General features: G+C 37.5%; 2 protein-coding genes across 6 annotated transcripts in view; one reads left to right on the top strand and one right to left on the bottom strand.

Annotated features, from left to right (window-relative positions):
• apmap (adipocyte plasma membrane associated protein) overlaps positions 1 to 14,899 on the bottom strand; it is a 21,938-nt gene extending 7,039 nt beyond the window's left edge. For 2 of the 3 annotated variants that reach the window (XR_015504917.1, XR_015504918.1), the window contains exons 1-5: positions 14,672 to 14,899; positions 14,419 to 14,535; positions 8,353 to 8,468; positions 5,878 to 5,970; positions 813 to 929 (exon numbers count right to left, since the gene is read on the bottom strand). Coding sequence is in view for 1 of the 3 variants with exons in the window: in NM_212608.1 (NP_997773.1) it covers positions 813 to 929; positions 5,878 to 5,970; positions 8,353 to 8,468; positions 14,419 to 14,535; positions 14,672 to 14,763 (535 nt within the window). In the remaining 2 variants the exon portion in view is untranslated. 3 annotated transcript variants of the gene reach the window in all.
• Positions 14,900 to 16,261: 1,362 nt separating this feature from the next.
• Positions 16,262 to 25,927, top strand: si:zfos-1056e6.1. 3 transcript variants are annotated; one of them, NM_001328105.1, is given in 9 exon segments: positions 16,262 to 16,409; positions 18,170 to 18,237; positions 18,598 to 18,645; positions 18,726 to 18,790; positions 21,064 to 21,101; positions 21,193 to 21,272; positions 21,389 to 21,451; positions 24,032 to 24,082; positions 25,760 to 25,923. In NM_001328105.1, coding segments are annotated over 9 exon segments (525 nt in total). In that variant the 5' UTR covers positions 16,262 to 16,351; the 3' UTR covers positions 25,814 to 25,923.
• Positions 25,928 to 26,888: the final 961 nt, after the last annotated feature.

Raw genomic sequence — 26,888 nt, 5'->3', positions numbered from 1 at the left:
TGCATTATTATGAAAACAACAAAGACATTTTCAAGCACTTTAACCAAAATTGAAGCACTTTTCAACCTTGAAAACTAAATTAAAATTCACGCACTTTCAAAGATTTCCAGCACCTGAATGAAGCCCTCTAACTGAATATAAGCTGTTGTGCATTGTTTCATTCATCAATTTTTATGTACATATGCATGTTGTACATGGGTTATTTCTAAACTTTTAACAAACCAACTTATATTTTATACACAATTGACACTGTAACTACAGCCCTTTTTTTGTGTGTGTAATCGTAATTTCCATTTATTTTGGGTGAAGGGCTCGGAAAAATATTTATTTTCTTACATTTATCCTGCTATTTATTCATTCAGTCATTTTCCTTCAGCTTAATCCCTTATTTATTAGAGGTCGCCACAGCGAAATGAACCGCCAACTTATCCAGCATATGTTTCAAACAGCGGATGCCCTTCCAGCCGCAACCCAGTACTGGGAAACACTCATACACACTCTCACTCACACACATACACTATGGGCAAATTTCTTTACCCAATTCACATATAGCACATGTCTTTGGAGTGTGGGGGAAACCGGAGCATCTGGAAAACAGGCAGAACATGCAAACTCCACACAGAAATGCTAACTGGTCCAGGAGAGACTTGAACCAGCGACCTTTTTGCTGTGAGGCAACAGTGCTACCCACTTGGACACTGTGCCACTCCGCTGCTATTTTTGTACGAGTTTAATAAACACATGAACAACGACAAACTATCTTTTTTTTTTAAAGACTTTTTCTATTTGAGTATGTGGATTCTCTTCTGTACCTGTGACAGGATTGACCTCAAACAGTCCCAAATAAGCATCAGCTACAAACAAGGTGCCGTTGGGTCCCACTCGGATTCCCAGAGGACGTCCGCATGTGTGCTCGTGCTCTCGAGAGCCTGTCAGAAAACAAACCACTCTGATGCTCAACACTTAAGAAAACAGCATTGGATCATCACAAACACAGTTTAAGTCAAAACTATTAATATCAATAATGTTTTATATTTCCCATGTACTGTTGAATAGATGAAGAGAAGATTTTTAACGACATTTTTAAACATAATAGTTTTAATACAACATTTTTTTTGTCTTTGGCATGATGACTCCATTAAGAAAATTATATTTTACTATCTATTTTGCTAGTATTCTGCTGAAACAGAACCTATTATGCAAAATTTACTTTAATCAGGGGGTTAAACACAGCTGTGTGGCAACAGTGTGTGAATATAACCAGCTTCTAATGGTAAAAAATTGTATTAATTACATATTTTATAATCACACTTGATAAAAGTAGTCTGCAGGAACACACATTCTCCCTTTGTACAGGTCATCAGAAGAGGAAATCCCCGCCCATCTCTCCCTCATTAGCATATCACATTAGCCTTGCTTTTGAATCTGCCACTATGCTGACACACAGGCATTTGTATTTGTCTCCTCTATTGAAAAAGAGTAAAATCTCATTTGAATTTAAAGCGACAGACATCAAAATGGCACAATTAGGATCAAAGCCTGAAAAGGGAAGTTTTAAAGAGTTATAAAACATTATTTGTGTGGTACATTGAGCTGAAACCTCACACACACACACACACACACACACACACACACACACACACACACACACACACACACACACACACACACACACACACACACACACACACACACACACACACACACACACACACACACACACACACACACACACACACACACACACACACACACACACACACACACACACACACACACACACAATATAGAGACATCAGAGACTTATTTTACATCTTGTAAAAAGGGGCATAATAGGACCCCTTTAAAGTGCAATTTAAAGCCTATTTAATTAGGTTAATTAGGATAGTCAAGTGCTTTTTTTCTGTATCAATCATAAAATAAATAAATAAATTTTAAGAGGGCCAATAATTTTCACCTAAAAACTGCTATTATTCCAGCCAAACTTAACTAAATAAGACTTTCTCCAGAAAGTTTAAATAATATTAGCATTTCCTTACTCTGTTAAACATCAATATATGGAAAAAAAAGAACATTCACTAATAAATTAGCTTTTAACTGTTCATCTAATCAACAGGGTTTCTGCAGGTTTAACAAAGTCAAATTTAAGACCTTTTAAGATCATTATGAATGAAATGTCAGACTTATACAGGACTAAACACTAAGAGTTTTGTCTAATAGTCTGGCTGGTCCCACAAAAATATTATTATTTTTGAATCATATTTACCTGCCCCCTTCAACACTTTCTAATTATTTATTCCTTAGTCACATATTTTAAATAATGTGTCAAAACAAATCAAACCCTAGTTATATACATACACATTCTTCTCAACCTAACTTTGCTTCATCTTCTTCAAAAAAATAAATAAACATAAAATAAATAAAGAACCTAAATATATTGCTACATAGAGTTATAGAGCTTTGTTCAAAGTTTTTAGATGAATTGTTGGTGATGGGTTGGGTAGCTTTGCATGGACATCTGAAAATTAAGACCTGACCTGTTTAACAATTTAAGATCTACAAGACATGATTTCAGTAAAGTCATACACATTTTTACTACTAAAATGCCATGATTTTTCCATGACTTTTCCAGGACATTCAAGTAATTTTTCATGACTTAATATTTAATGTAATGTCTATGTATACATGGTCAATAATAATTAAAATTGCATATTTAAATGTATTATAGCATATCATTTTTTTGGCCAAAGACAGAAAAGAAGTAAAGACAACTAACTCATTTTCAAGTTTACAGATATTAGTAAAACTAATTTTCATGACTTTTCCAAAACTTTGTGGGTTTTTCAGTTTTTCCAAAACTTTTCCAGCACTGGAAAATGCTGTGTCAAAATTCAATGACTTTTCCAGGTTTTCCATGACCGTATGAATCCTGATTTAAGACTTTTTAAGGCCTTCATTTTAGTTTTTAAGACATTTTAAGACGCTGCAAAAACCCTGATCACAGTAGCTCAAGTATTCCACAACTTGCTTTAGGTAGGAACAAATTGCTTTAAGTAGGCAACAGTTTAAAATTCTGAGCACATTTTATGTTTGTTTTCACCGTGTCAGCAGTTTACAGCATGGCCAAGTTGGGGGAGGAATGCATACATAAGCATTTTCAAACATCTTTATATGCAGATTTAACATTATATTACAGAATGTACATTAAACAAATCAAACAAGATACATGTAATCATCGTAATATTAGAAGTATTGTCAGTAAGGTTTATATAAAAAATAATAAAAATAAAATAAATAAATAAATGTACACGTTTAGGTCTTTATTAACTTACAATGCATGGACACACATGATAAATGAAACTAAATGAATTCAAAAGACAAACTAATTAAGTATAAAAATATCATTCATTAATTTATTAATTTATTTATAGACAACTCTCCTAAATACTCTTTTTTTCCAGCTTATGCACACTATTTGATATTACAGCATCTTGTGCATATTGAAACCATTTCCAGCAGTGACTATATGATTTTGAAATTCATCAAACTGAGGACATCTGAAAGACTCAAACACAAGCACTGGTTTACAAAAGGTGAACACATTTTTGGAAGGTTAAAGCAAAAACATGCTGCATTAAAACACATCTGAACCTTGTGAATTGTTTTCACCTTTTGTAGTAGTTGTGTTTGACCCCCTCAATTGTCCTCAGTGTGGAAAGATCACTGTTGGAAAGAGTTCAAATATGCAGTAGCCTGGACATTTTAACAGCTCAGCAAGTGGCTCACTGTATTAGGCATCAAGCTTATGTAAACGTTTAAACAAACACGGTCATTTTTATTCATTTCATTAATAATTTGGTCTATAATTTGGCAAATATATGTAAACACACGTGAAAATCGCTTATCTCAGTGCTAAATAAGAATAAATCTGTATTTTGTTAAAATTATACGTAGTGAAATGTATTTAATAGAGAAGTTTTTTTTTTTGACACATTTTTAAACATAATAGTTCATTCATTCATTCTTTTTCGGCTTAGTCCCTTTATTAATCCGGGGTCACCACAGTGGAATGAACCACCAACTTATCCAGCAGGTTTTTACGCAGCGGATGCCCTTCCAGCTGCAACCCATCTCTGGGAAACATCCACACACTCATTCACAAACACTCATGCACTACAGACAATTTGGCTTACTCAATTCACCTGTACCGCATGTCTTTGGATTGTGGGCGAAACCGGAGCACCCAGAGGAAACCCACGCGAACGCAGGGAGAACATGCAAACTCCACACAGAAACACCAACTGACCCAGCCTAGGCTCGAACCAGCGACCTTCTTGCTGTGAGGCGACCCAGCCGAGGCTCGAACCAGTGACCTTTTTGCTGTGAGGCGACAGCACTACCTACTGCACCACTGCGTCCCCAACATAATAGTTTCAATAGCTCATTTTTAATAACTAATGTCTTTGATCTCTGCTATTATTACAGTACATAATAATTTACTAGTTATTTAGCAAGATACTAGTATTCAGCTTATGGTGCTTTCACATCTGTGGTTCGGTTTATTTGGTCAGGACCGAAGGCAACAAACGATACGTTGTAGCCTTTTTCTGCCGTTTTGGGTCCTTTTCACACCACACTGACTGTTTTGGTCAGAACCATTTGAAAAGAACCAAAATGTGTCATGTGTCATGTGACAAAATCCACATCACTCATTGGCCAGATGTTATTGAATGTACATCCTAAACTGCTTTTTGATTGGTCAGAATTAACATGCGGGAAAATGTCAATGTAACTAGCGCAAATAAACAAACCTGCAGACACAAAATGTGGCTTTTAAGGGGTGACTGCGCTGGCTGATTGCATCCCTGCTCATAGTACACTATATATTTTTATAGTAAAGTCACTTTAGACAAACGCTACATTTCGAGAATAAAGTGCAGATGCGGCTGGAAAACACACTGCAAACGACAAAGGAACATCACTTCAGTCACTTCAGGAGGAGGCGTGAATTAATTTAGCTAAACTGCAACATAGTCATCTACCGGAAATATTACCAACGATCCATCAGGTAATGTTTTTCCGTCTCTTTCTCTCTCTCTGTTTAAAATTGTTGGTAAAGCACTGTCAACAAATATTTCTCCTTCACATCCCATGATGCACAGCGCATCGGACTCCTGCAGCTGGATTATTCCAAAAAGACGCAGTACTTTTTGCGTTTGTTCTAGTTCAGATCATGTTCTCACCACAAATTAACCACTTCAGGGTTCATTTGAAAGCATACCGAGACCACCTCTTCAAGGAGGTCTCGATACACTTTCTTGGTCCCCTTTTGGTGAGCACTCAAGTGTGATTGCGACACCCACACCTGCCCAAACGAACCGGACCAAGAGGGAAAACGAACTCTGATGTGATTCAACCGAACTAAATAAGGCATATGTGAAAGCACCCTTAAAGTGCAATTTAAAGGCTTAACTGGGTTAGTTAGGTTAACTAGGCAATTCAGGCTAATAATATTAACCTTAAATAACAAAACAATAATAATAATAATAATAACTGTGATTTTTCTAACCAAATTTAAAAAATGATACTTAAAAATATAATAGTAAATACTGTGATAAACGTTTATTGGTCTGTTAAACATCACTTGGGAAATGAATATATAAATAAAAATATACAAATTATTTAGAAAAAAAACAATAATTGTAATGATATCTATCTGGAGGTTTATTGATTACATTAATGTTAAAACAATTATGGAGAATTTTGCAAAGACTTGTGGCCTTGTGCAACAAACCCAAGCAAACAACAAAGTTCACTATTGTTGACATACCCAACACAATGTTTGAGGAAACAGTCCAGAATTCTTGGATTCCTTACCACATGGTGGCTTGCCAATTGTTGCTAATACATGAATGTTCCTTCCCTCTATTTTGACTATCTTTCCATCAGCCGTCCCAGTGTAGAAAACATCTAAAAAACAAGAAAAAAAAGAAAAAAACCAACAACAATAAAAATCAGAGACATTTACAGACTGTCATTAAAGCAAAGTGTCAATTCTGTTATCCCTCATCTCTGTTATTCCTCAACCCTGTTATTCCTCAAACTGGTTTTCTGGTTTTCGTCTACCCGGCTTTTCATCAACCCTTTTATTCCTCAACCCTGTTATTCATCAACCCTGTTATATGTTAACCCTGGTTTTCATCAACCCTATTATTCCTCTACCCTGCTATATGTTAACTCTGTTATTCGTCAACCCTGATATTCATCAACTCTGTTGTTGGTGTAAGAAGTTTAACGATCCCACTTTATATTAAGTGGCCTTAACTAATATGTACTTACACAGGATTTAATAGTTTGTTAAAACGTACTTATTGTGTAAATACATGTATTTACTGTGTACTTATGCTTGATTAAATCCATGTATGTAATTACATCTGTAATTAACTTAGGTTATTACATTTGTAAATACACTGTTGACCATCCCTTACACTTTAACCCACCCTTAAACCTACCCATGCCACCAAACCTGTCCATAACCCAACCTCTATCCCAACTCAAAAGCACCACAAGTGTTCTCAAATACATTATAAACACAGTAAGTACATTGTATTTAATTTTTGATGCAAGTACATAGTAGTTAAGGACACTTAATATAAAGTGGGACCAGTTTAACAAAATTTAACTACAAGTAGTAACAGAGCCAAATGTTTCCATCACATTTAAGCATTAAGCATCATTTTTCCATTAATAATGGATTCAGTACTCTTTGTTATGTCATTCCAGTTTAAGAAAAATTAATAGGAAATGCTTGAAAAGTACAGATGAAGTCAGAATTATTAGCCCCCTGTATATTTTTTTTCCGCAAATTCTGTTTACAGGAAAGAAGGATTTTTCAACACATTTCTAAACATAATAGTTTCTCAATTCTAATAACTGATTTCCTTTATCTTTACCATGACGACAGTACATAATATTTTTCTAGATTTTTTTAAAGACACTAGTATTCAGCTTAAAAAAAGGTAACTTAACCAGTTAAACTCTGCTGCTATTTGGGGATTTCCGCCTGGATTTTGCCAACCCAAATTTAAAAGCTTCCCAAATCAACATGCAGAGGTGTAAATGCAAAAATTTGGTATCATTTTAAAGAAAACCCTTTGAATTTTCATAAAACACTGTTGAAAGTGTTTAAAATAACTGTATATGTTGTCTGTGATATAATAAACACCTAAAAAATGAGGCGCTTTTTGTATTTTAATTTGAAAGTGTAACTTAAATGAAAGTTGTAACTTAAATTTGAAAGTGTACCTTTTAGGTTCTGTGTGGTCTAGCGTGCTGTAATTAATTTTGGTTGTTCCTGCACATGTCTGTAATCATAGGAAAAAAGAAAAATGCCTCTACCATAATCTATGCAAAAGTTATTGTTATTATCTCAACTGATGAGAGGTGCTGTACAAGCCACAGGGAGCGATCATTGTTTTCTTATTTCACTATTCTTTTGTTTGATCAAACATATTTCACTGTGTTTGGACCACATCAGACATATAAAAGGATTCCTTTTCGCACATCACCTCAAAAACAGAGGAGAATGGCCCTGAAGGGCACAGCATAAGGTAAGAGATGACAGCTGTCTGTGCTATCTGGGGCTGCTTATTGATCATGAATGTATTGTTTACATTTCTGTACCATGGAAACACCACAATTCATTCAACAACTGTTTGGCATGTGAATATAATTCAGTATAAAGAATGCTAGAACTGTATGAGCACCGGCAAGAGCTTTCATTTGAGCTATAACTTGTACATGTGTCATATAAAAAATATGAAAATGAACCAATGTAAAATACCTAGCTTGGGTCTCCAAAATACTGTGTATTTAAGTGTAAATAACTTTTATACAGTAGAATAAAAACCAAAGTGATGCATATGTGCATAAAATATAGATTCTACACTTTCAAACGACACCCCTTACGGGGGTCTGGTGCAACGCTAGCCCTTTAAATCTGAAAGCGAAAGTCGATGACGTCACGGACCCGGTACAGAGTTTAAGTGGTTAAAGGCTAAACTAGGTTAACTAGGCAAGTAAAACATCATTTGTGAAATACTTGAAAGAAGTAAATAAATCACAGGAGGTTGATTTCGACAGTTGATTTTGACTTTAACTGTACCTGCAATCCTGGAATGAGTTATAAATTTGTTACATAGCTGTTATTATATTACATCCAATAAAATAATACCTTATCATACATAACTTCAGTTTTGGCAGCACAAGCGCAGTCTATCCCAGAGTGTCAAGCAGCTGGGATAAACTAGGTGAAAGTTCAACGGTTGCCTGCATTGTGTTGTAAATACTGACCTCCAATATTGGCAAGGGATTCTGGGCCAACGAGTCGCTCCTCAAACAGTCGCTCAGCCTGCCTGAGTTTCAAGTTGGGCTCATAACAGCCAGTCATAAGCGGTGGTTCATTGAGACTAATTATTAAACAGAAGAGAGAGAGAGAGAGAGAGAGAGAGAGAGAGAGAGAGAGAGAGAGAGAGAGAGAGAGAGAGAGAGAGAGAGAGAGAGAGAGAGAGAGAGAAAAAACAAAGAAGACTATTAGTTAAGTCATGTTCATTACCGTTGAGAAGATGTTCTGCACTGAAGCAAAAGCCAGTCTTATGGAGAACCGCTGGAGGAGATGAAATGCCCTACATATCAACTGCAGAGCCATCAATTATTAACTATTGTCATAAGTAAAAGAAAACGAGAGAGCGCACTGGGACTAGGCTTAAGCTGAAGATTTATATTGGACCTTGAAGTGACTCAAAAACATTATAGCAGCAGATCAGAAACAAAAACAAAGAATTATGAAAGACGTTTTCCATTCAGATTCAGAACACTGAAGTCCTGCTGTATTCCATGATTTGCTTTCTGTGAAACACAGAAGTACACCTCCTGACAAAAGTCTTGTCATCCATCCTAGTAGTAAAAGCAGATTTTTCCAGTGAATCATCTGTTGATGATGCATCCCAATCATCACAAATACCTATTGAACCCACATTGAACCCAAAAGACTTATTGGAACCCACAAGGACCCCAGATTCTCACAGAAATCAGTCAGACGATGTAGTGACGAGTGTTTCCCAAAACCCGTTTTTACGCAAGTTTTAAGGTAAAACACCCATAATGATGCTTTAAATGGGGTGGAGTAACAACTTCTTTAGAGAAGAACCCCATAATTTCTTTATGCAAATGATATTGTTTTACACGCACACGCATTAAAAAAATTCCAATATTATTTTCGATAAAAACATGCACTCGTTTACCATATTAATTAAAATATATGTAAATAGCACATATAGGGCCTGGGTTTCCTTTACAAATATTATTGAGAACATTACATTTTCTATTCTAAAACATAAAATCACTTACCAATGCCAACACGTATTCTACTATCATATATAAATCATATAAATAAAAAATTAATGAGGCAATTTATTAAGAAATGAAATGTAATATTTATTATTTATTAGGAAATTTTACTTTAACAATAAAACTAATAATGATGATGATAATGATGATTATTATTAATAATAATAAGTAAGAAAATGTTAATTTATTTATTTTATTTTTTTAAAGTCTACTTTTACAATTTGACATATGCAAATCACTGCAGAAATGTTCTAACCAGCAGGCCCATGTCATACAGTAGGCTACATTTCTTCATAAATAACCTACTATAAAATAAAAAGCATTAACGTATGCTATGTTTTTTTGTTTTCACAAACTTTGGAGCAATGACTGTACAAAATATACTAGCTTTGGAGACGTAGCATAAATTATAAAATGTAAAAATGCTTTGAAAGCAAATTACACTAAGAGAGATGACTTTAATGCTTTTTTTTATTCCAAGTTTAAATGTAAGAATTGTCTAAATGAATAGGTCATAGGAGGGATAACTGGAAATAGAACACAGCCAGAAACTATGTTTCTAACTACAGCTCTAGAGGTGTAGTTGCAAGTGCACAAGTTTGCAAAGCAGTTTGCAAATGTTTGTTGGAACAACGGATTTGATAAACGGAAAATCAGCTAACTATGTTTGTAATGATGGAACTTGTGATCTTAGTTGGCTAACGATGGTTTTCGGAAATGCACCCCTGCTCGGGTCCAGATTTGCAGACCTCCAGTGTGAATGACAGAATGTGTGTTGCGAACACAAGTTCACCTTAATTGCATCTTCTGCATTTGCCATCAACCCAACTATGTTGACCAATCAGTAAGGAGAAAAAAACCATGAAAATCTTCACCCTGGCCAGAGTTTTGAGAAAGCTTGAGTTTCAATCAACTGACACTGCATTTTTATGTGGACAAAAAAAAAAGCAGTTTTGAAAACACCTGTGTTCATGTGGAAGGGCTGAGGCTGACCCTTTTTAAAGACCAAACCTGCCACACCCTAAAGGCAGCATACTTTCAGAAAGAAGTCTTCTTTTGGATTGCAACATTTCACAAGAAGGTATTTTGGGGATTTCGCAATAAAATATACAACTGGCATATAGCAAGAGAACACACAGTAAGACCAATTACTATGATTCAATACATGTGAGCAACGTTGCATGACACAATGTCTTAACTGTATTCCCTCTATAACCCAGTGCACATTGTTCATTTCACACACTAACTTACGCAACATCCAGCATTCATGTGCAATATCCTGACGTGTTTGCTTTTCTCCTAAATGAATCAAAGATAAGAGTAACTATTAAAATATGCCTACTACGCAGCTATGGAGTTTAGAGTTATGGGTTACACTTCTGGTTTAGGGAACTTCCATTCAAAATAACTGAAACAAATCTCTTTAAATAACAAGGAGGCACTATTAATAACCCCTAATGCATAGTAAAACTGACTATGGTACGTTTGGATTTGTGCTTCATTATGAATATTGACTCACTATTGGTGATGGCTTGTTCTTGAATGAGTCGTTCATTTTGAACAAATCTTTTATGAGACTCGAGAACAACGAGTCCTCTCAGGGAGTGATTCATTCATTCGCACATGCGTACATTTGTGCAGGTGGACGAAAAAATTGGTTCATTTTTCAAGTCCACTATCGAGTTTGAGTTGTTCGTTCATCACGTGAAAGACAGAAGCCAATCATATGCATTTTGAGCCGGAAAAATATTTGATCCATTAATTTCTTGAGTCTTCAGTTTGAGTCATTTGTTCATCACGTGAAAGATAAAAGCAATCATATGGATGCATTCATTCTTTCATTCGTTCATTCGCTTTCTTTTTGGCTTAGTCCCTTTATTAATCAAGGGTCGCCACAGCGGAATGAACCGCCAACTAATCCAGCATATGTTTTACGCAGCGGATGCCGTTCCAGCTACCATCCCGTTCCATCACTGGGAAAAATCCATACACACTCATACACTACTGACAATTTAGCTCACTCAATTCACCTATATGTCTTTGGATTTGAGGGGGAAGCTGGAGCACCCAGAGGAAGCCCACACAAACATGGGGAGAACATGCAAACTCCACACAGAAACGCCAACTGACCAAGCCGAGGCTTGAACCAGCGACCTTCTTGCTGTGAGGCAAATGCTAAATACTGTGTCGCCCATTTCTTAACTTGTTACTTCGTACACGACGGTAATAGTTTGATTAAGGTTTTTACATGTTTACATTTGGAGAGCAGCATTTACAGCGGATCTTTCAGTCCATAATATTGTAGTGACATTAACGTACTGTAAACTTAGTAACTAAATCATTTTGACTAAGGTCTGTCCTTAAAAACTGAAAGAGCACTGCTGACGATACGAACAAACTTTGCCATCTGAATAAACAAAGGACACTGATCACACACTTATCAAATCTGTAAAGACAGGGCAATCGACACCAACTGGAACCGTGTCGTTTTTTAAAATGAAGACGAGTGGCAAATCGGGATTTCACTATTTCCAGATGAGAAAAGCTCTCGGGTAAAAAAAAAAAATCCTTACAAACATAATTTTGTTGCATGTTAGCAGACCACTGTAATCCACACACGAGTCCAGCTGCTCTCTCAGAGCTGGGAAATCGAAACAAAACCTTAGTTGCGGCACATTTATGAACGCAACACTGACGACTCGTGTCTCCAAACAATTCTTCCTCTAGTTTTAATTACGGTGGGCACCACAACGTGGCGTCTCTCTGCCGTCTGATCACTTTAAAGCCACCTTTCTACTGCACATGACATTTGGACATGACTGTCGGAATACGCCCCCTAGTGGCAATCGCACAGAATTTTCAGTTCTGACGTGCACCATGGGAGAGAAGCTGTTCTCGCAGTGTCCGAAATAAAGGAGTGCAAAAGCAATTCTCCGTAGTTGAATAAACAAATGAATGAAAACTCGAAACTCAGACCGCTAAAAATATTGGTGGGAATGTGGAGACAACATAAAACATTATATTTTTATTACTTTATTACTTACATTTATAAATAGAAATGTTTTTTTTTAATAAAGACCTTTTCTGATTAAAAAAAAATTACCAAATAAAGTTCTATTTCTCATCTCGCGCACACGTACCTTCTTGAACAACACTGAAACACATCACATCCAGTCGGACGGTTGCATACGGTCTAGTTGCAACAGTTCAAATATTTCAACGGATCCGCAGCTCAAATCGAATCCGAATTTTCCGCATACAGAGATGATCAGAACTCCACGCAGCTCCCAGACTACTCTCCATTAGAAATGAATGACTTCCGGTCTTTCCAAGTTGTTTGTCGTGTGCAGTGGAAAGGAGGCTTAATGGGTAAAAACTTCAAAGATGTCATGCATATTAATGAAGTTTGCACTGCATACACAATAGAGCGCGCTGATTGGTTCGAAGTCTTTCTCTTTAATTAATCATGAAAGCTTAAAGGGTCACGAAACACCAAAACACATTTTTTGAGCTGTTGACAGTCGTATATGTGTCCCACACTGCTAAAAACACTATTAGGACACCTTTATTTCACTAAAAAGTGTAAATTGGTTGTTTTTGCGTTATTTCAAGCAAATTCGTACTTCCGGTTTGAAACGAATTTTTGAAGCTGCGTCACGGCCATGACATAATAGCGTTGTATTCCAGCGTGCAGACTGGGCGTCTGTGCCAGAGTGAGTCTTATTACGTCTTACAGTGTGATGCATTAATGCATGAGTAAGGCTTGGTTCAAACCAATCAGCGCGCTCTATTGTGCAACTTCATTAATATTCATTAATGTCACCGTGTGTACGCCACAGAGACGCCACGTTGTGTTGGCAAAACAAGCGTGGAGTGTTGCTTTTATAGTTTGCTGCCATTAAGTTTTGTTTTAATTTTCTCTCTGTGAGAGCTCAGCTGGATCACGTGTGGATTAACAGTGTACGCGACGCTTAACAACAATAACTTAAGTGTCTAAGGAGGATTATTGTTTACCTGAGAGCTGTTCTCATCTGCAAACGTTGAAATCCGGATTCGCTTGTAACGTTAGTCTCCTCTTCATAAAGACGCGGCTCTAGTTGCTGGTGATTGTCCTGTCTCTACAGATTTGGTAAGTGAGCGACCAGTGCTCTTTGTTTATTCAGTTTGTTCGTATCGAATAAAGTTAACTATTGCACTGAGTGCAAACATAGCACCGCATTTTGTGACCGGAATAACACACGCGGCTTTCTGACGCTACCTGCCGTGTGCATTTAAGTTTCCGGGAAATGCGGAGGGTTTTTTCTCTCATTCGCCGTGCGGTATCAAACATTGCATGAAAAATACACGCTTAGAGCAGTTCCTCGAATCAAATATCGTGTTTGTCGCGAGGGGCATGAATGAATTCCCTGAATGAAAGAGCCAAACTGCAGTTAAAGTCCAACATTTAATAATTTGGCAAATAATTCGACTACACATGTCCATGTAGGTTAAACACCATCACTTTCTCATGTGTGTGTATTTTGACTGAAACTTGCGCATGCCCAAACGGACACTCCCACACCCTCCCACTTTAGTTCCTCTGACACTCCCCCCTAAACAGAGCTGGACACGCCCACTTTTCTGACTTTTTCCAAAGTAGAGGTGTGAAAACACCCTGCTGAAACGAGGGGGTTTCATGGCCCTTTAAAGAAGTCATGTTGTACCGGTCGGTACAGACAGCCAGTCTGCATACTAGAATTCACACAAGGATCTCCTCGCCGTGACAGCTTCAAAACTTATTTTCAAACCGGAAAAACGAATTTGCTCAAAATAACGCAAAACCAACCAATTTTCACTTTATTGTGAATTATATGTGTCCTAATATTGATTTAGCAGCGTGGGATATATATGGCTGCCAACATCTCGAAAATGTGTTTTGTGACCCTTTAATAACCCCTATAACCAATGACTTCCATAGTATTTGTTTTTCCTATATGTTCGTTTTTGGGTGAACAACCCCTTTAAACTCACCTGAAGACCTCCGGCTGGATGGGAGACTCCAGCACAAAAACGACCACCAGCAGAGGGAGGAGAAGAAAAGCCACCATGGTCAGTAACGTCACACGGAACACCTTCCCACTGTAAGTGCTGCAACACACACAAACACACACAGAGAGAAATAGAGAGAAGTCATGATTATTCCACATCAATTAAACCGACCATCGAGAAATGTTAGTTAATAAATGACTAAGTGTGTGGGCCAGAGCAACGGAAAGTGTCTCACCTTGTGGCTTTATACTGGGGTTCGTGGGTTTCGTCTGTGATTATGTGAGGTCTGTTCAACCTCCTGAACCGCAGTCCCTCGGGCTCATTCATTCTGTTGTTGGGTCGACTTTCTCTCTATTCCTTCCGTTTCACTGATAAGTTCACGAACACATAGGGGGGGAAATAGACTGGTCCAGCAAACGTCAAATCGATTCAGCACATCCCAAAGCCAGCGCAGTTCATATGCAAGAGACCCACGCGCGCGCGCTCCCGACAACACCGTCGCGTGAAGATAGAAACGAAGAGAAACGCGTTCACCTCGGTGACAACAAGGTCGTTTTTTCCAAAATAAAAGTCTTTAACTGCGCAAATATATTAACTAGGCATTTTAAAAACAGCTTACAGCAGGTTTAGCGGTCGATAAATAAAATTAAAATAAATTGGTCAGGTGATTTACTAGCATAAACAAATTCTATGCAAAGTATTTATGCATCTTTATTAATGCTAGTAAATAAAAATAAGGTTGTTCATTGTTAGTTCGTGTTAACTGCAATAATGTTTACAAGCACAACTATGAATTTTAGTTCAAAGTGGCTCGGTGGTTAGCACTGTCGCCTCACAGCAAGAAGGCTGCTGGTTCGAGTACCTGGGCATTTCTGTGTGAAGTTTGCATGTTCTCCCCATGTTTGATGTTTTACACAGCGGATGTCCTTCCAAACGCAACCCAGTACTGAAAAACATCCATACACACTCTTCCACACACGTACACTTTGGCCATTCATTCATTCATTCATTCATTCATTCATTCATTCATTCATTCATCCATTTTCTTTTTGGCTTACTCCCTTTATTATTATTATTATTATTATTATTATTATTATATTATTATTAACCCAACACCGGGAAACACCCACACACTCTTACATTCAAACACATACACTACGGCCAATTTAGTTAATCAAATTCACCTATAGGAAACCCAGGGGGAGACAGGGGGAGAACATGCAAACTCCACACAGAAATGCCAACTGACCAAGCCGAGGCTCAAACCAGTGACCTTCTTGCTGTCAACAGTGCTAATTACTGTGTCGCCCACTTTTCAACTTGTGAGTACTCATTTTATATTTGCTTTCTCTAACCATGGTATTTGTTTATTTTAACACTACTGTAGGCTAGGGGTGTACAAACTCAGTCCTGGAGGGCCGGTATCCTGAGTTTAGCTCCAACTTGCTTCAACACACCTGCCAGGAAGTTTCTAGTATATAGTAAGACCATTGAGTAAGACCTTAATTAGCTGATTCAGGTGTGTTTGATTAGTGTTGGAGCTAAACTCTCAAGGACACCAGCCCTCCAGCACCAAGTTTGGACACCCCTGCTGTAGGCTTATAAAAACATGGTTAATTTTTGTATGATGAGCTTTGTACAAATCCCTAAAATAAAACTTTGTTGGAACAAAACTTCTAAACGTGAATAATCTTAATTTTGATGTTGTTCACGATGTGCTTTGTAATCGCATTCTAGTTCTGGGACTCTCGTCATAAAATTATTGTATTAAAAAACATAATTTGTCAGGACTTTTATTATGATAATATTTCACGTTTCGTATTTTACACACTGGCTTGTGTGCCATTGGAGTAAGCTCTCCCCCTAGAGATTTCTAGACCGAGAGGTGCATGTGGATGCTCAACTGGCCTTTATTATGACTGAAAACCTCCTTTGCACGGTTTGGATTGCCCTCAAGAGGCTTGATCTCAATGGTGGGTCTGTTTTTACTTTATAATAACCTGTTCGAACTGCATTTAGTTACATTTAGTAAACTATTTCACCGCAGCTTAGCATCCTGGTTGCCATGGCAACATAAGCAAATTTATTTTGTAAAACCTGTTTTGTCTGTTACCTTTGTTAGTTTTACATCAGGATAAAATATTGTTATTTGTGCTATATAATATATTATAATTCTGTTTTAAGATAGATTGTGATGGATAAACAGAAAATCAGACAGCACAAGACAGCAGCTGGTTACCATGACAAAACTGAAGAATGGTGTATTCGGTGATAATGAATAGGGCTGTACAATATATCAAAAAATATCATCGTCACGATAAAAATATATGCAATCTACAGTGCATCCGGAAAGTATTCAGAGCGCTTCACTTTTTCCACATTTGTTAATGTTACAGCCTTATTGCAAAATGGATTAAATTCATTTATTTCCTCAACATTCTACACACAATCCCCCATAATGACAATGTAAAAAAAGATTTTTTGAAACTGTTGCAAATTTATTCAAAACAAAAACACCTGAAAAATCACATGTGCTTCAGTATTCACAGCCTTTGCTCAATACTTCGTTGTTGCACCTTTGGCAGCGATTACAGCCTCAAGTCTTTTTGAATATGATGCCAGAAGCTTGGCACACCTGTCATTGGGAATTTTTGCTCATTCCTCTTTGCAGTACCTCTCAAGCTTTATCAGCTTGGATGGGAAGCGACAGTGTTCGGCCATTTTCTGATTTCTATAGAGATGTTTAATTGTATTTAGGTCTGGGCTCTGGCTGGGCCACTTAAGGACATTCACAAAGTTGTTGTGAAGCCACTCCGTTGACATTTTGGCGGTGTGCCTTGGGTCATTGTCCTGCTGGAAGATGAACCCTCGACCTAGTCTGAGGTCAAGAGCACTCTGAAGCAGGTTTTCATTCAGGATGTCTCTGTATATTGCTGCATTCATCTTTCCCTCTATCCTGACTAGTCTTCCAGTTCCTGCTGCTGAACAACATCCCCACAGCATGATGCTGTAGGGATGGTATTAGCCTGGTGATGAGCGCTGCCTGTTTTTTTCCAAACGTAACCCCTGGCATTCACTACAAAGAGTTCAATTTTAGTCTCATCAGAGTCAGAATATCTGCTGAGGTTCAAACTTTTTTAAAGACTAAATGCTTGCACCTTGACCGTGTTTTAGTCTGAATGGGGTATCAATGCAAAATCCCGGTGCGTTTAAGGTCTGTTTTCTTTAAATATCAGCGATCTCCACTAGCTGAGTGATATCCGATTTAAAGTGGGTCTCAGATTGCACAAGAAGCACTGCATTAAATTACATTTCCCCCGCCATATCTTTATTATATGAGCATTTATTTTACCCCAGTATATTCAATGGAGCTTCTGCGTTAGCCTGCCAATTCTGACGGGCGAGTGCGAGTAAACAGCTTTTTGTCTCGTTTTACGCTTGAGCAACTAAATAAATGCTAAAGTTTATTTAACTGAATGTGTTTTATTGACATTACAACATCGATGCTGTATAAGGAACCGTATAAAATGAGAAAAAGTTCACAATAACAGGTCACCGGAAGTGTATCAGCATGGGAACAGCACTAGCTCGGCATATACCCTAATAGATCTTAAAATATCTTTTACCTGTTTATTTTAATATCAGTGTTGTAAAGGAAATGTTATATTGTAAGACATGTATTTATCACAATACTATCTCATTTAATTTCAAGTTGAATGATTGTTTCTGACAGATAACAGGATCACAGCTCTTCGGGAGGTTCACATTCCAAGTGGGGCCAAAGCAACAACTATAAGACAAGTGCATCATTTAATTACAATTAAAAATATATATTATTTATTTATTTAGCCTGATTAAGTTGAAGGGACCGTTCACCCAAAAATAAAAACACCATTTACTCACACTCAAGTGGGTCTAAACTTTGATGAATTTCTTTCTTCTGTACGTCGAACACAATGCAAGAATGTTGGGAAAACAGCCCTTGACTTCCATTATATTTTTGTTCCTGATATGGATGTCAATTGCTGTTTCTTATCCCCACCACTCTTTCAGAATATCTAGTTTTGTGGAGAGGAAATTCACAAACGATTTATTTGGATGAACTGTCTCTTTCAAAATGAAATTCCCTGCATATTAAATCAGTCTTCTTTCTCATTATAGACACTAGCTCATTCATTCAGGCTTGACACCTCTCAGATAACACTTAAGGTATTTTGACACTTGCTACTTTTTACTTTACTGTCTGCTCCGTTTTTAAACAAACAGAATTGTTTTGACATAACTTGCAGATACGCAACAATCGTGGGTCTCTAATTCCATTAAACTGCTGCATGCCGCCAAACAGCAAGCACATGTAAGTACTTTACCCGTTCACTATAGAAACTTGCAGCTATGCCATACTTTGGCTTCTGAAAAAAGTTTTTTTTTCTCACACACACACACACACACATATATATACATACATGCATACGTATACATTAGAAGTCAAGTTATTATTTGTAGTTCCTAAAACTTGGATAGGAGGCAAGACTTTTGTAAGGTAGTGTATGATTGTTGCTATGTGTGTGCACTTTTCACATGGCCCCTACATCTAACCATAATTTGTCCTATTTCCAATTTATCAGTCTTGTTGTAAAGAGATGTACAGTGCATTTGAGTGTAACGGACGCATGCTCTAGCGACAGATGCTAGAGGCCATGGTCTTTAGCCTCCTTGTTAGAGCAACTGACTCCCATGCGGAAGGTCGCCGGTTCGAAACCAGCTTGGAGCGGGTTGTGTGGTGTAGAACCGGCGGGGTTACATTGGTGCCGTGACCCGGATGGGAGTGAGGTTTAGGGGGGTGAGTGTAACGGAGGCCAGCTAGTGTGTGCTGTTCAGGTAAACCTCACTCCTCTGACCTTTAAAGAGTGCTCTAGCGACAGATGCTAGAGGCCATGGTCTTTAGCCTCCTTGATAGAGCACCCGACTCCCATGCGGAAGGGCGCCGGTTCGATCCCAGCTCGGAGATGGTTGGGTGGCGTAGGACCGGCGGGGTTACACGAGCAGTACACTTAGTATAATGTAATAGTAATAGAATGTCCAAATTGAATGTACAGTTGAAGCCAGAATTATCAGCCCCCCTTTGATTTTTTTTCTTCTTTTTCGAATATTTCCCAAATTATGTTTAACAGAGCAACAAAAATGTTCACAGTATGTCTGATAATATTTTGTCTTCTGGAGAAACTCTTATTTGTTTTATTTAGGCTAGAATAAAACGTTTTAATTTTTTTAAACACCATTGTAAGGTCAAAATGATCAGCCCCTTTAAGCTATATTTTTTTGATAGTCTACAGAACAAACCATCGTTATACAATAACTTACCTAATTACCCTAACCTGCCTAGTTAACCTAATTAACCTAGTTAAGCCTTTAAATGTCACTTTAAGCTGTATAGAAGTGTCTTGAAAAATATCTAGTAAATTATTATTTACTGTCAACATGACAAAGATAAAATAAATCAGTTATTAGAAATGAGTTATTAAAACTATTATGTTTAGAAATGTGTTGAAAAAATCTGCTCTCTGTTAAATAGAAATTGGGGAAAAAACTAATAGGGCGGCTAATAATTCTGACTTCAACTGTATATATATATATATATATATATATATATATATATATATAAATAATCAGCCAATGGGGTAAGCAAAATAATCGTACGTCAAAAGAAAAAACAAGATTATTTTGCTTACCCCATTGGCTGATTATTTTGCTTGTTTTAAGGAAAAACTCACTTAATATTGGCATATTATTTCTCAAAACAAGACAATATGTTATGCTTGTGTAGAAAATTCTTCTTGATATAAGAAATTTTAGATATTTAGACTAGAAACAAGACAAAAAATCTAAACAAGAAAAGCATTTTTTGCAGTGTGGGAGGCGTGCGTTGACACAAGGCAGCAGTGCCGAGTGCCTTAGTGTCCCACCAGTGATGTTAAACAGCCATATTGCACTGCTACTCATGTGATATGGTGTTTATACAACAGTTTGACTGCACAATCGTGCATATAAGAAGAAAATCAAACACGGAGAGTCTCAAAACCCTTTTGTACAAGGAACTACTTTCGTCCGACATTCATTCACATCTGCAGCTGACGTCAGAACAGCAGAAACCAAGTCAAAAACGTCACTTTAGAGCTAATGTTTAAATGATTCTCTAGCGTAATGTCTAAAATGATGGCAAAGACTTTGCTCACATTTTAAGATTATAAGGCTGAACTGCATGAAATGCCTTCAGTCTACAGAGATTTCCCAGTATTTCTCTGTTGCAATCGGGAGATCACAATATTAATATGGTAAAATACAGCACTACAGTATACAAAAAAGAGAGATCGACTTAGAAAGTCATTTTTCCTATTTAATATTGATTTGATCAGCTGTAATTAGAAATTAGAAATTGTTTTTATCCTCTAGATCAGGGGGTGTCCAAACTCTGTCCTGGAGGGTCGGTGTCCTGAAAAGTTTAGCTCCAACCCTAATTAAGCACACCTGAACCAGCTAATCAAGTTCTTACTAGATATACTAGAAACTTCCATGCAGGTGTGTTGAAGCAAGTACATTTTTGAATTGTTTTTTTTTTTAAACACACAGGCCGTACGTCCTTGAAGTGGTGAAAAACTACCAGCATGGTATGCAAGATTTTAGATTTATTTGCTTAATCCCCCCCCCCCCCCCCCCCCCAAAATAATTGTCACTATGGTTTCTTCCATATGAATATAGTCAAGCCAAGAGCAAGACGTATTCCCATGACTGTCATTAATAAAACCTTGAAGTTGAGAGAGCAGAGCATTGTGAAACGGGTGAGAAGTTTGATACTGTGATTCTCAGGTTGTTTCTTTATGTTTCAAACAAGCTCACTGTTTAAATATGGCGTTGATAACTAACATTACTCACGTATGACATGATGTTATTTCAGATCGAAAGATTAGAGGAACTGTTGCCTGAAATCAAGCTGAAAAACCACGAAAAGATGACAAAGGTGAACTTTTGATTATATTGACGTATTTCCTGTTGAAACAGGATGTTGCTCATTCATCTTTGTGTATCAGAGGCTTTAGCCATGTCACAGATGAGCCATGATTTGCTATTTGTTGTATTAAAAGGGTTAGTTCACACAAAAATAAAAAAGTATCCCATGATTTACTCACCCTTAAGGGATCCTAGATGTGTATTTCTTCCTTCAGTCAAATGGGGCATATGCACAGGGACTTTTCGTTTTGTATAAACCAGCTCAGGTGCTTCCGGTGAACTTCCATTATAAAATCCTGTTTAAGATCTGATTTGTTTTAAATCAGTGTTCTTCCCTGTCTGATTGAAATTTAATTAGTGGATCTCAGATCGCATCAGAAGCACCAATAGCCAGCTCTACAATGACAATGGCTGACTGATTTTATCAGCACTCCAAAAAAGTGCATTAACTGATAATAAAAATGCCTCATTTGGACTCCTGTAGTGAATCCACAAGTTTTTATTAAACCTTGAGGAGGTGAAAGAGGGGATTGCATTATTCCTCTCAAAAAAAAGTCAATTCAGTCAGTCGGTATTTTCAGTGAAAGCTGCTAAGAATTGTAACTCCATCACATCACCAACGATTAGAAGATCACTCACTTTTCGTTCTTTTCAATCTCATGTTAAAAATTGGTTATTGGCAAATCAGCATTGTCAGCATTACTGTATTCTTGACACATGTGTACTGTTGTCTTTGGTTTTTTGTCCTCTTCTGCTGCCATCAGTCTGTTCTTGTTTTTATACTTTTTATTTATATCTGAAAGTGTATTTAATGTTTAATGCTGTGCTTCTATTTTAGGTGCGACTTTTTAACATTCTTAAAGGGGTCTACAGATGAAAAATAGCCATTCTTGGCTAATTCTGGCACATTTTGCAGTAGTGTTTATTAATGTGCTTTGACACTGAAAACTGATTTGTCCATTTAAAGGTGCAGTAGGTGATTGTCTTCAGACACTTTTTTGTTGTCCTGGTTGAAAGTCTCTACACAGTCCTCTAGTAATGATTAAAGTAAATAATGTATTTATATGTACTTTTATATTCTGGGTAAGGCATAAAATTTAAAAACGTTCTTCCAATTAAATATTGTCGGGCCGACATCTCCCATAATTCCGATAAGTAGCTCAAACTGCCTGTCAACAAATGGTCACCTTGGAATTGTAAGGTTCTATCTGCGTTCCAAATGATTTTGAGATACTGAGCTTTGAGGTTTTTGCATTTCATAGCAAACAGTGTGTGTGTAACATTTGTTTTTTTAAAATAAAAAGTCTTACAATTTAAACAACTTATATAAAGAAATCCATAATGTAAATAAGTTGTCATTTAATAAGAATATGTCAGTAACTCAATTTATTTATTTTTGTTAACAACTGTTTATTGAGTTTTTCAGGAAACAATATAAAATGGAGAAAAAACAAGTGGGTGAGGCAGTGGCGCAGTAGGTAGTGCTGTCGCCTCACAGCAAGAAGGTTGCTGGTTTGAACCTCGGCTCAGTTGGCGTTTCTGTGTGGAGTTTGCATGTTCTCCCTGCCTTCATGTGGGTTTCCTCCAGGTGCTCCGGTTTTCCCCACAGTCCAAAGACATGCGGTAAATTAGGTAGGCTAAATTGTCCATAGTGTATGTGTGTGTGTGTGTGTGTGTGTGTGTGAATGTGTGTGTGAATGTTTCCCAGAGATGGGTTGCGGCTGGAAGGGCATCCGCTGCGTAAAAACTTGCTGGATAAGTTGGCGGTTCATTCCGCTGTGGCGACCCCGGATTAATAAAGGGACTAAGCCACAAGAAAATGAATGAATGAAAAAACAAGTGTAAATTTAAAACCCACTCCCACCCATCCCACTTCTGGTAGACTTAAAAAGTATAAAATAATAATAATAATAATAATAATAATAACAATAATAATAATAATAATGAATAAACAAATCAAATAATTTTACAAATGAATTTTACAAAGACTTTAAAAAGGAGGACACAACATCAAAGGCTGAATGCCATATACTGACAGTTTTCATATTAGCTCCATGTATACGGGAAGTTGAGAGTTCCATCGAGAGAATGTCCAACAAATACACAGTCCAGGTTCTTCTGTCCATGGTATGAGGAGGATTCCAGCGGTTGACCAGCAATTTTTTTTGCTGCTGTGAGAGCATTAAACAAAAGACATCTTTGTTGAACGGACAGAGTGAGGTCCCAAAAGTCATTCATGAAAAAATGACGTGGAGGTCAATAACTCAATTTTGACAATGTCAGATAGAACCTTGTAATTCTAATGTGACCAAATGTAAATTTGGGCTTTTGCGCATCGATTTAGCCTACCCAATTCACCTGTCCTGCATGTCTTTGGACTGTAGGGGAAACCGGAGTACCCGGAGGAAACCCACACGAACGCAGGGAGAACATGCAAACTCCACATAGAAACGCCAACTGACCCAGCCGAGGCTCGAACTAACAACCTTCTTGCTTTGAGGCGACAGCAGTACATACTGCGCCACTGTGTCACCTAAAATTAACCATAATTTATTAATTTTATAAAATAATTTCAAGCTTTTCATTACAGGACATCGAGTTACTGAATCAAAAGCTGGTCTTTCTTCACAAACGAATGCAGGTAAACTGTTAATTCCCATCTGCAACTCTGTCATTATGACATCATCATCATTGAATGCCTAAATAATGATCACCAGCCAATTTATTGGGTGGGCCTTGCTAGTATAGTACCCCCTTTTGGTTTCACAACTGCTTTGATCTTCATAGCTTTTTCAACAAGTTCCTGGAAACATTCTTGAGAGACTTAATCTTGAGAGATTAGCAGCTGCTTACTTTCATGTATTTTGGGAATGGGTTAAATGAGTTACGTGTTGTAAATATGATCGTGTTGTATATTTTCATATTTTGTTCTCTTAATTTAAAAAAAAAAAAGTTACATTGTAAATCCAGCAGCTCTAATCGACTGCATTGCAGACTAAAATGGTGGCACCCATCAGAGATCAACTAATGTGAACATTAAGATGTTTAAACAATGAAATATCTGATTTAAATATACACTCACCGGCCACTTTATTAGGTACACCTGTCCAACTGCTCGTTAACGCAAATTTCTAATCAGCCAACCACATGCAAGCAACTCAATGCATTTAGGCATTGGTTAAGACGATCTGCTGCAGTTCAAACCGAGCATCAGAATAGGGAAGAAAGGTGATTTAAGTGACTTTGAACGTGGCATGGTGGTTGGTGCTAGACGGGCTGGTTTGAGTATTTCAGAAACTGCTGATCTACCGGGATTTTCTCACACAACCATCTCTAGGGTTTACAGAGAATGGTCTGAAAAAGAGACAATATCCAGTGAGCGGCAGTTCTGTGGGTGCAAATGCCTTGCTGATGCCAGAGGTAAGAGAATGACCAGACTGGTTCGAGCTGATAGAAAGGCAACAGTAACTCAAACCAAGGTATGAAGAAGAGCATTTCTGAATGCACAACATGTCCAACCTTGAGACGGATTGGCAACAGAAGCAGAAGACCACATCGGGTGCCACTCCTGTCAGCTAAGAACAGGAAACTGAGGCTACAATTCACACAGGCTCACCAAAAGTAGACAATAGAAGATTGGAGAAACGTTGCCTGGTCTGATCCATCCCTTTATGACCACCGTGTACTCATCTTCTGATAGCAACTTCCAGCAGGATAACGCACCATGTCATAAAGCACGAATCATCTCAGACTGCTTTCTTGAACATGACAATGAGTTATCTGTACTCAAATGGCCTCCAAAGTCACCATATCTCAATTCAATAGAGCACCTTTGGGACGTGGTGGAACAGGAGATTCGCATCAGACAGTTCCTGCAGATTTGTCGGCTGCACATTCATGATGCTATCGTGTCAATATGGACCAAAATCTCAGAGGAATATTTTCATACCTTATTGAATCTATACCACGAAGGATTAAGGCAGTTCTGAAGGCAAAAAGGGGTCCAACCCGATACTAGTAAAGTGTACCTAATAAAGTGACCAGTAAGTGTATTTGAGAATCTGAACATCAAATATTTCATAATGTAATTAATTTAAGCTGAGAACATTCGTTAACTGCTATTTGATTGGCTGATGCGTTAACAAGCAATTGAACAGAGGTACCTATTGGTAATGAAGTGTTTGGTGAGGATATCAAAAATATAATCTACTTATTAGAAGTGCCACTTTTATTAGATACGTCAATATTATGTTGATTGCAATTATAAATGCTACAGCCTGTGACTGAATAGTGTCTATCCATCTTATATTCTTTTTAGATGGCGGAGTCCTATTGCTGGGAGGGGATGTTGAGAAGAGCTCCACTGTGGTGAACGAAGGAGTCTAATAATAAGCCTCATCCCCGAGAGCAGAAGTCGGCTTGTGTTTTGTATTTGAATGTTTTTGGTGTCTGAATAAATATCTTTCTACTTTTTGGTCACCTTAAATACTTCGACTTAAGTCCGATTTTAAATGTGCTGTATATGAAACATACAAGTGAGCCGGATTAGCTGAGCCCTTGTATCCAGTTCGAGATTTTTAGGGGATGTTTGAAATCAGTGGCGAGGCAGTGGTGCAGTAGGTAGTGCTGTCGCCTCACAGCAAGAAGGTCGCTGGTTCAAACCTCGGCTCAGTTAGCGTTTCTGTGTGGAGTTTGCATGTTCTCCCTGCTTTTGATTGGGTTTCCTCCGGGTGCTCCGGTTTCCCCCACAGTCCAAAGACATGCGGTACAGGTGAATTGGGTAGGCTAAATTGTCCGTAGCGTATGAATGTGTGTGGATGTTTCCCAGAGATGGGTTGCAACTGGAAAGGGCATCCGCTGTGTTGAAACTTGCTGGATAAGTTGGCGGTTCATTAAGCTGTGGTGCCCCCGGATTAATAAAGGGACTAAGCCGACAAGAAAAAAAAAATGAATGAATGAAATCAGTTGTCCTGCAGCTCACGTAGATGGAGATAATTACTTTAACTAATCGACCCATCTACTGATGTTTGACAGGACACCATTTAAAATAATTAAATTAATATACAGCTATGTGCCAAATAAATTTGAATATCGAGGGAAAGTCCATTCATTTCAATAATTTTTTTTAAAATAGTGTAAACTCTGTAATATTAGTTCACTAAACACAGTGAGGTTTCAAACTTTCGTTTGATTCAATTTGAATGATTATGGATTATAGATTCCAGTAAAAAACCCAAATCCAGTATTCACTAAATTAGAATATCATGACAAAGACAACATTGTAGGCTCCCTGCGTCTCAATCTCAATCTAATCAACTAATTCAGTGGTTCTCAAACTGTGCTACGTGTATCACTCGTGGTACGCGGGCTTCCTTCTAGTGGTACGCAGAGGAATGCAATAAGTCATGTGCATGCGACATACATTTCAGAATTGATCAAAATTTGTT

Source organism: Danio rerio, chromosome 13 (genome assembly GCF_052040795.2).
Source record: "Danio rerio strain M-AB ecotype USA chromosome 13, GRCz13ab, whole genome shotgun sequence".
NCBI classification, from domain to species: Eukaryota; Metazoa; Chordata; class Actinopteri; order Cypriniformes; family Danionidae; genus Danio; species Danio rerio.
This window is presented reverse-complemented; position numbering and strand designations above follow the sequence as displayed.